Source organism: Pyrgilauda ruficollis, unplaced genomic scaffold (assembly GCF_017590135.1).
Source record: "Pyrgilauda ruficollis isolate IOZ18807 unplaced genomic scaffold, ASM1759013v1 scaffold7, whole genome shotgun sequence".
Classification (NCBI taxonomy): Eukaryota; Metazoa; Chordata; class Aves; order Passeriformes; family Passeridae; genus Pyrgilauda; species Pyrgilauda ruficollis.
The window spans coordinates 7,687,700-7,698,021 of NW_024528821.1; the positions used below are offsets into that span (position 1 = coordinate 7,687,700).

At 44.6% G+C, this 10,322-nt stretch overlaps 2 protein-coding genes across 4 annotated transcripts in view; both read left to right on the top strand.

Annotated features, from left to right (window-relative positions):
* Positions 1–9,782, top strand: part of ZBTB33 (zinc finger and BTB domain containing 33) — a 10,016-nt gene extending 234 nt beyond the window's left edge. Inside the window, exons 1-2 of one of the 3 annotated variants that reach the window (XM_041485244.1) lie at positions 7–19; positions 4,782–9,782. In XM_041485244.1, coding sequence (XP_041341178.1) covers positions 4,784–6,823 — 2,040 coding nt within the window. In that variant the 5' untranslated portion in view covers positions 7–19; positions 4,782–4,783 and the 3' untranslated portion in view covers positions 6,824–9,782. Of the gene's footprint in view, positions 1–6; positions 20–3,913; positions 4,045–4,778 lie in introns of those variants that run through there. The other 2 variants (XM_041485245.1, XM_041485243.1) reach the window with 2 other exon arrangements.
* On the top strand, positions 3,067–4,083 carry LOC121363054 (translation initiation factor IF-2-like). The gene is made up of 2 exons (XM_041485101.1): positions 3,067–3,085; positions 3,176–4,083. Exons 1-2 carry the CDS (start codon positions 3,067–3,069, stop codon positions 4,081–4,083), a joined length of 927 nt encoding a protein of 308 aa, XP_041341035.1.
* Positions 9,783–10,322: the final 540 nt, after the last annotated feature.

Genomic DNA, 10,322 nt, shown 5'->3' on the forward strand with positions numbered 1-10,322 from the left:
CGCACGGCGGCGGCGGAAGGTGAGGCACCGACGGGGCGCGAGCCGCGGGAGGGGGGCGGTGGCGGCGCGGGCCCGGCTCCGCCCCGCTCCTCGGGCACCGGCGCGGGGCCGCGGCCCCGGGAGCTGTCCAGGGCGGCCCGGGAGCAGCACTGCCCCGCGGACAGCTCACCGTGCCCCGGCGGGGTTCCCCCTTCCTGCCCGGGCCCGGCGCCGGCTGACACGGCCCGGGCCGGGCAAGGCCCGCTCGCGGGTGTTCGGGGCCCGGCGCCTCCCAGCGCGGCCTGACACGGCGCTGGCCGCCGCTCCGGGCAGCGTCTCAGGGCAAAGCTGACAGGACGAGAGGAGATGGCCCTAAGTTGCGTCAGGGGAGGTTTAGATTAGGTATTAGGAAATTTTTTTCATGGGAAAGGTTATAGCACAGGAATAGGCTGCCCGGCGAGCTGGTGGAGTCACCATCCCCGGAAATGTTAAAAAACCCTGTGGAGGTGGCACCTAAGGACACGGTTTAATGGTGAACATGGTGCTGGCACTGAGATCTGAAGTCTTTTCCTTAACCTTTACGGATAAAGATGATACAAATGATGCATTCACATGAGACACCCACTCTTCTGTGGGCGCACTTCCCCCTCAGGTTTGGCCACGTTGCCACGGAGCTTTGTTAAATAAACCCCGAGTTTCTGCTCGGCTCTGGAAGGTGCAGTGCAATCCACTGGGTCTGGCCAGCTCTGTGTGAACGGGGCATTTTGGACGGCTGCTCCAGCCTGGGAAGCCCATGCTGGTTTATGCTGTCTAGAAACTATGTCAGGGTATGCCAGTCTCTTTTTCACAAATGAAACAATATTTTACCTCCCAAACTTACCATAAGCAGCATAAAAATAATTGAAGCCTAAATTGTGTGCTTTTTTGGGTGCAAGGGACCATGTGCAGAACAGGGAGGGAAAAGATTTACCAGAGACTGCCCATGTGTGTGGTGTTACTGTTGCCTGTGTCTGTGTGAGGACAGCTCAGTTTCTCCCTTCTTTGGATAATTTTGACAAACTAATTTTGGATTATTTTAGGTCTGACTAAATGGTGACTAAAACATCTGCCTCAGGATCACTCTGCACCTGTGTTACCTAATACTGTTAGGTGACTTGAAGTGCTTTTGTACACAAGTTATAATGTCATGCAGCACATAACAGCACCTACAGCAACTACTAATGTCAATAAAAAGGATCACTGGACTCTTAATTCAGTTATATGAGACTTTATGTAATGGGATTGGCAGGAGAAATACTCTCAGAGATTTCTTCAAAGCACAAATAATGGAAATTTGCATTTTAGAGTCTTTCAGAAGCAGTGATGTTTTATTTGAAATTTCCAAATTTGTAAGAATATTTCTGTCCTTAAAGGTAGTCTGAGGTAGGATAACTATTGATTTTCAATTTTATTGAAAACCCTTAACTGTTCTGCTTATAAAATTTAATTTACTTTAATATAAAATACATGTTTTCATGATGAAGAATGTTACTTTGTCTCTCAAATTTGTCAGCTCTTTAAAAGAATTTTCTATTCTCACAAAGTGGATTTTTTAAAAACAAAAGAGCTCAAATTGCTTAATTGAAAACTCATTACTGAATGATACAAAAAATACTTTTTTGTCTTCTGGCAAAAGCCTGCACATAAATTTCTTTAAATTTGTAGTTCATATTTTCAGAACCTCCATCCCAAAGTTTTTTTGATCACTTCTATACATTAAGATAAAAGTTGCCATTGAGTGTCTTATGTAAGTTCCAAAAAGACCACCTGTAGTTCTGTGTCCTTGATGTTTAGTGTCAATATCTTAGATAAGATGATTCTTTTATATTGGTATTTATATTGTAAAGTTTATGTGACTTGAATCACCAAACACTTTCTAGGCTTATCTAAAAAGTGGAAAGAACAACCTAGGAGATGCATGCTGACCAAAAAAAAGCACATTGAAATTCAGCCTTCATGTGCAGCAAGGTGGTGGCAGCTTCAGTCAAAGTGGCTGAGCTGGGGAGAGCATTTTCTGTGTCCTGACTGCAGCAGTGTGACAGCGGCGTTCACGTTTTGTATCTGACAGAGGGAGTTGCCGTAGAGAAAAGCTGCTGTGAGAAAGGTAAAAGCCAAGGAGATGGTGCAGCTCTGCCAGCAGCTTTTAAATCAGGCACCATTTCTGTGCCTCAGAATAAGTGGTTCGAACCTGGTTTTTGAGATCTGGTGATGCCTCAGGAGCAGGGATTCTTCCAAGTCAGTGCTCATCTGTAGCTGTAAATTTTCCTCTTAGTTATTTAGTATTGGAATGGGCAGGGAGAAGAGAAATCCTTAAAGCTGGAGGATGAAAGGCTAAGAAATTGTTTAATTTGGGTCATCACAAATTTTTGGAGGAGAAAAAAAGCACTGGATTAAATATTAAAACAATTATAGTATTATTTTCATTTAATATAGCCTCCTGTGTAAAAATTATGAAGAACCTGTATCAAAGGAGAAAATAATTAAGGAGTCATGTGAGGAAGAAAAGCCTGTGTTTCCCCTGATGAGGGGAATGTTTTCCCCTGATGTTTTTCTATTATTTATCCTCATTCAATTGACTCTCTGGTAAAACCTATAAATAAACAGAAACTGCTTTTGTAACATTTAAAATCTGAAGGCTCACTTCAGAAATGCACTTGTGTTACTAACTATACAAATACAGGGAGCCTGGCAGGTAATTTTCATGCTAGAAGAAAATTATTATTTATTTCTTGCTCATAAACCTGGGCAGGACCATTTCATTGCTGATTTATGAGGTGAAGGCTTGCAGTCATGTCTGCAGTGGCTGTGGCCTGTTACATTTTTTGTCAAACTTGACAGGACATTTGTTCTTGTCAAAGTTTTTGAATCTTAAGAAAAATCAGGAACCCCTGTGGTTCAAGTCCACAGAATGCATAGGAGGGAAAAAAAAGGAATAGATCAGTAACCAAAAACGAAAATATCTTTTATGATCTTGGTGTTCTTCGAGCATTCCTGAACAGCAAGAGTTTGCAAGAGGCCACGCCGTGATTGTGTCACTTTGGTGGCCACATGTCGAATGTGCAGTTGAGTCAATTTTGGTCAAAGGCACTTTGTGTCACAGCCGTACATGTCTGTACAGCTGCTGGCAGAGTCTAACACGTGTCCCTGTGGCTCAAAGAATTGCAAAGAAACGCTCCCGCAGCAGGACCCAGGGTGCTCAGTGCGGGTTGGGCTCCCCTGGGTGCTGGGCGGAGGTGCCGGCTGCAGAGCAGCGCCAATGCCCCCGGGAAGGAAATGACACCCAGCGGGAAACAGCGTCTCCACGGCCTCATCCACACGGTCAGCCGTAAGGCGGGTACCGGGCTTTGCCGCCGCCTCCGCCCGGGACACGGAGCGCGGGGGAGCCGGGAGCCAGGCGGGAATCGCCGAGGCCGCAGCAAGGCCCGTGTGCGGGTCCCCAGCGTCCCGCACTGCGCTGGAGCAGGGTCAGGCCACACACTCGGCACCCCGGCGGCCGCAGGCGGCCTCCTGCAGGCGGGGGCGGTGACGCGGGCGGTGCGTCCCAGGCAGCGTCCGGAGCCCCCGCAGCGCCGAGCCCCGGGAAGAGCGCGGGGCGGGCCCGGCCCGGGCGGGAGCGCGGCCCCGCCCCGGCCCGAAGGTTCCCGAGGCCGCTCGGGTCAGAGCCGAGGGCAGCGCCGGCAGCGCCCTCCGCCGGCGGTGCGGCGGGTGCGGTGGTGCGGGCGGCGGCGGGGCCGCGGCCGGAGCACGGCGCAGGTAAAGCTCTCCTGCGCAGGTATCGCTCGGCCGCCCCTCGCCCCGCTGGGGCTCAGCACGGCTCAGCCAGCGGGGCCCGTCGGCCCGGGCCCGGTGCTGCCAGGCCGCTCCCCGGGCCCGCCGNGCTCGGAGCGCGGCTCTCACGGCCGGGCCCCCCGGGGTCGCGGGACAGCCGGGCGGGACGCGCTCCCCGGCGGGCGTGCGGCCGCCGCGCGACTCCGGCCTCGGCGTCTCATCCGGCCCGGCCCGGCCTGCGGAAATAAAGTTTTACGGGTAAAGTTAGAGCCCGTGGCTCGCCGTTCTGTATTTTGATGTTACTTTTTGCGGCTTATTGGGGGGCTTTGATTAGGCAGTGGTGGCAGATAGGTTACTTTGACTTTGCAGATCTCTTTTGCTGTGGTGCTGCTTCAGTGTCTCAGTTTGAAATACAAGGCCTTGCAAATATATGGCATAGGGTTAAAAAAAGTTTTTTGTTTTTTTTTTCTGGGGAAGGAAAAGTCTCTATTTCTGGGGAAGGAAGTGCACTGTCCATAGCATTTTCATTGACTCAGTTGACTGTAATATACCAACACACAAATTCTGGTGTCTGGCCATAAATAACTTCATGCTATTGGGTTTTCTCATAACAATCCATGGAATATTTCACAATTAAAAAGAAATTACTAATAATGTTTAAAGCTGCTTTTGCGACCCAAAAACTTCCATCTTCTTGGTTTTACAATTAACCTTATTTGCTGTTGCTTAAGATGAGGTGTTGTTTCTTTGTTTCTCACCTTGTAAGTACAGAGGATGTACTCAGAATTCCACTTACCTTGTGGAGAAGAGGAAAGGACAAACAACACTAAGAAACAAATTTTCAGAGTACAGTAGCACATTATCTTCTGAACAGTATCTCAGATTGGTTTTTTCCTAAAGAAGGAATAGACAGTAAATACGTGAATGTTGTCATGTAGTTAAAACTGTTAATCTGCATTTTTACTAATTTGATATCTTTTGCTTTCCCTTTTTAGGAATGGAGGGGAAAAAACTTATTTCTGCAACAGACACACAATATTCTAGTGTGCTCCTTCAGTCTTTGAATGAGCAACGTGGCCATGGACTTTTTTGTGATGTTACAGTCATTGTGGAGGACCGGAAATTTCGAGCTCACAGAAACATCCTTTCAGCCTCAAGCACATATTTTCACCAGCTTTTCTCAGTGGCTGGTCAAGTGGTTGAACTGAGCTTTGTAAGAGCAGAAATTTTTGCAGAAATTCTTAATTATATTTATAGTTCCAAAATAATCAGTATCCGATCTGATTTACTTGATGAACTGATTAAATCAGGGCAGGAGCTGGGTGTTAAATTCATAGCTGATCTGGGCATACCTCCGGCCGAAGGCAAGAATGTGCCAAGCGAGATCAAAGACAGTGCTTCAAAAACTTCAGCTTCCAGTCCAAATCAAAGAGATGCTGAAACACAGGTGACTGTAATACGGCCAGAGGGGCAAGAGGCAGCAGATGGCATGCCTGTTATAACACAGTCATTCTCCTTACATGGCATAGAATACGAGACTACAAAAATTACAGTGAGCGATTCGGATGAGGAGGATGACGATGTAATTTTTTGTTCTGAGATTGTTCCCCCAAAAGAAAGTACTAAAGACAAAAATGCTGCAAGCCAGAACCAGCCTTGCTCAAGTCCAGCTGGAGCTTCTGACCAAAAATCCTGTGGCAGTGGTGGCTCTCCCCATTTGACGAACAGCACAGCAGCTCAGAACCTCACTTTGTCTGCCACTCAGCTAAGCCCAAGCCAAACACAGTCAGGTGCTGAATCATTTGTCTCGGCAACGCCGCAGCATTTTACTCCCAATATCATTGTGCTGAACAAGCCTCTGCTTAACTCATCACTTGGTGCCAGCTCCTTGCATCAAACACATGTGACTCCTACAATTAATTTACTTGAGGAGAACCAGCAGCCATCCAATAACGGCTCTGTAACTGAAGTGGAAGCAACTGCTGTTGATGATGAAGAGGTTGTTGAAGATGATGTCGATATCATTAGCTCCTCTAGTCCTGGTTCAGTCGGCAACAGCTCTGTGGTTCAGCAATCTTCTGTTCCTAAGGCAGGAAGCACTGAAGGATCAGGTGTACAGAAAAAACAGGTTGTTACATTTTCACAAGAGCCAGCTACTAAAGCTGGAGAATTTAAAATAAAAATCTCAGATGTCCTTTCTGGAAACAACAAGGAATTAAGTTCGGGTCTAACATCAAAGAATGTGGCAGATGGGCAGAAAATCATAACATTAGATACAGCAACTGAAATAGGAGGCTTATCCACAGGCTGTAAGGTTTATGCAAACATCGGTGAGGATACCTATGACATAGTCATCCCTGTGAAAGGTGACTCTGAGGAAGGGGAAGCCAAGCCTGATGACACACCCAAAAAGTCTGGTGATGAATCTCCAAAGGGGAAACGCATGAAAGTAAAGCACGATGACCACTACGAGCTGATAGTGGACGGCAGAGTCTACTACATTTGTATCGTGTGCAAGAGGTCGTACGCGTGCCTGACCAGCTTGCGGAGACATTTCAACGTGCACTCCTGGGAGAAGAAGTACCCATGCCGCTACTGTGACAAAGTCTTTGCTCTTGCAGAATATCGTACCAAGCACGAACTTCACCACACCGGGGAGCGAAGGTACCAGTGCTTGACGTGCGGCAAATCTTTCATCAACTACCAAATCACCATCTCCCACATCAGATCTGTTCACAGCCAGGACCCTTCCGGAGACACCAAGCTGTACCGGCTGCACCCCTGCAGGTCCCTGCAGATCAGGCAGTACGCCTACATCAGTGACCGCCCCAGCAGCGTCCCGGGCATGAACCAGGGGGGAGTTGTCTATCGTGTTGGCTCAGGGAAGGATGGCACTGAGGGAACAACGTCCAACCCTCCAGCCAAACAAATCACCTGGGATGACATTTTCGTTCCGCAGGGAAATGAAACAATTTTTAAACAAAACCCGTCAGAGGGAAGTACTGAGTTTGAGTTTGTGATACCAGAATCTTACTGAAATGTTTGAAATGCTGGAAAAAGGGTTCAGTGCGGGAGCACTGCAGCTGTTTTAACTGAACTGTTGAAATTGCTGTAAAATCAAAGGTTTAAGTCAAAAGAAGTTAACTTGTTCTACCAAGTAACCAAATGGTAACACTTAGATGGACCATGTTAATTGCAGTGATTTGTGGAAGCAATTGATCAGAAAATTCACTTGAATAGAGAGTGAGACATTCTAAGGCGCTACCAGAGTTTTCAGATATGTTAAATTTGATCAAAACGTGAGGATTTGTGGCTTGAAAATGTACAATTCCTTCTAAAGAGCTAGAAATATATCTAAACTAATTGAGGTATTTCCTGCACCCATACTTACCATGTAAACCCTTTCTTTCATGTTAGCACTTTAATGCTGAATTCTCTTTAGATGTTAACCAAGAAAACAGTAAAATGTTTTCATCATAGTCTCTGGGTCATGGAACCATTTAAAAAAATAATCCCACAACTCACATTTGTGAACAAGGAGCCAAAATACATGATCCCCTACTGCACTGGAGTTGTCTGTTTTTGAGCTAGCATCCTAATTCTGCTTTCATAAATATTATGAATCATCTGTCTTCATGCAAAAAGTCTTGTCAGCAAGCAATACTCAGTTAGGGCTAACTTGAACAAACTTTACTTACACTTGGCAGTATGGTGAGCTAAGTATTCAGTGTCCTGGACCTTGGTTTTTACTTTTTTTGCAATGGGAAAAAGCCAAACCCTACAAAGCTGAATAGTAAAGAGGCTTGGAACACTTAGGAAGGAGATAATTTTACCTTCTTACAGCTTGAGAAATATTGTTGCATTTTCTTACCGCTGGAAAAAACGCCAGTAATTAGTTTGATATAAAGTGTTCCTTTTTATTTTTATCCCACTTCAAGAAGCAGGGCTTCAGTGCAGAATTTTTAAATGATAAAAATATTATTTCTTTTTAGCTGAAGTTTTCTCAAAACTATGAATTCATGTAAGTGCTGTATTGGTTTAGCACTGAGACTGAGGCAGATCTTGTATGCCTGTTTGGCTGGATCTTCAGGTATGGCAGGGATTCGGATTTCCCCCCACACTTGCCCCCATTTATACATCTTTTGGAAGATGAGGACTAAACCAACAACCAGAAAATACCCTTTATACAGCATGACCCAAAGTATAATTTCTCTGCAATTGTCTCGTTGCAGCTGTTTCCAGGTTTGGGTTTATTATGTTGCCCTTTTTATCTCCTTGCAGTTGGTGCCTGTTTTAACAGTTAAAAGATGAATTAGATGTCCAACTTGATCAGGAAATGGTAGATAAAAACAGCTGTTTACTGGAGTCCTAGTTTAGCATTTCAGAGTTAGTGACTTGTTGAATTTTTGTAAATGGTAATATGAAATCTCCTCAAGTTCTAGAGGTGGCTGGGAAAGACTATTGTGCATAGTACTAGTTATGGAAACCTTTAATTGCTTAAATTGCAGTTACAGGTTTCTCTTTTCTTTTTCATGTTTTAAGTTAGTGTCTTGATTTTATGACTGTCAAAGTTAAAGGTTTTAGACCTTTAACAGTACTCTTCACAGAAAGGCACTTAAATGGTAAATGGTTCAAATATAAGTTGAGCTACAAAAACGATACCAGAAATCCACGTGAGCAGTGATGGGAGGAGGATTTGTGGTGCATGTGGTGCTCAGCACTTCTCCTTTGTCAGCCAAGAACATGATATACCTGATTATTTCCAGATCATATTGCAGACCCCTTTGAATGCAATGGGTCCTGCTTTGAATGTGGGATGTAACTGAGCTGGCACTTCTGCAGTCACACATTATCACCACGGGACTTGAGTGTGGACTGCCTGTGTTGGCACAGGTGGCTGGTGCTGTGGTGGGACTTCCTGAATTTTGTGGCAAGACAAATGCAATTTTATTTTTGTTATTGACATGACACATGTTTAATCACAGAATAGTCTTGAGTTGGAAGGGACCCACAAGGCTCATTGAGCCCGACTCTTAAGTAAATGGCCTGTGTTGGGATCTGGAATTAAGCATACATTACAAAGTGTAGAATTAAACATAATGGCTATCACTATTTGCTGCTGATGTATTTAAAACCTTAAATTAAACTGTGCCTAGTAAAGGTCTCTCTTTGGAGGAAAACTGGAAAATTAGGGCTTTGTAACTATTTCTGCTAGAAGACTCGTGCTTGCATGTGTCTCAGGGTCTTCAGTTTTCCTTGGAAGTGATTTTGATATCCAAAGTCCAGAGGTATGTAAAGCATTTTTTTAATTTCACTTCCAGTATTTATTGGTTTGGAAATCCATTATTTGAAAACTTTATGGGGCCATGAGTAAGCTTTTATATTTAGATTTCTGGCTATTGCACTTACATTTGTGTTTTTGTTTGTTTTTGTAAGCATTTAACTTCCAGTTTAACTTAATGAAAAAACTTATGTAAATATTAAGAAATTGGCTTTGGGATGATGGAAGAAAAAGGTTGAATCTGACAAAGCATTTATATAGAAATGAAAAATTTCAACAGACTAAGGTAGCAAACCTCACAGTCATTTATTATGCATATAAAACCATTAACAGATCTGCTGCAAAATATGGTAATGGTGGCTGCATCCTCATTGTCTGGTTTCTTTGGGGATACATACCATAACATTCCACTATGTGAACTAAATAAATATTGAATAACATCTACTGCTTATTTATTTTGTTCTGTTAAGGCATGCAGCTTATAAAAAGATGCAGAAGCTGACAACTATATACATTGAATTCTGAGTTCTACAGCTATTGCCTAGGAGATGTTCCATGTGAAACACTCCTTGGTTTTCCCCAGTTTGTGATGTATATAGTTGTACAGTCTTTCCTTAACATACTTTTTAAAGTTGTGTTCTACTTTTCATTAATCAACACGTGATATTAGTTTTTAGAGCTTTCTATGGTAAAAATAAAAAGTTTTAATTCTCAAGGTGAGCGTAATATGTTTCTTTTTGATGGCAACTCAGTTTCTACAGTCTAACATGTTTGTAGCTTTCTGTTCCATGTCTTTGGGAACAGCAGGGAACCCACTGTGGAGGGGAACAGGGAGAGGTGTTTTTATTGGAGCCTTAATTTTATTTGTTTGTTTTGATGCTGTTTAATTGGTTTTGTTGAACACTTTCCAAGAAAGCAAATCAGCTCAACAACCCCAGTGTGCTGTGAGCTGAGTGCTGCCATGGATGGGGTGGATGGGAACTCCCAGGACAGGCAGAGCTGTCCTGAGGCTGTGCAACACTCTGACCAGCTGCAGGCATTGCAAATGAGCTCAAAGCCAACAAAACCCCGACCTAGGGACCAGTAAAACATCCATAGTGACCGGGGCTGTGCCTTCAGCTCACTTGTGCTTTGGGCTCTTCTTACCAGCTGCTGACTGGTTGTGATTTGCAAGAGTTCCATTGTTGGTGACCTGGGGCCAACAGGAAATAGTCACTTACTTTGTGTAGCCTTCTTATGGCATGTAGGAATGCAA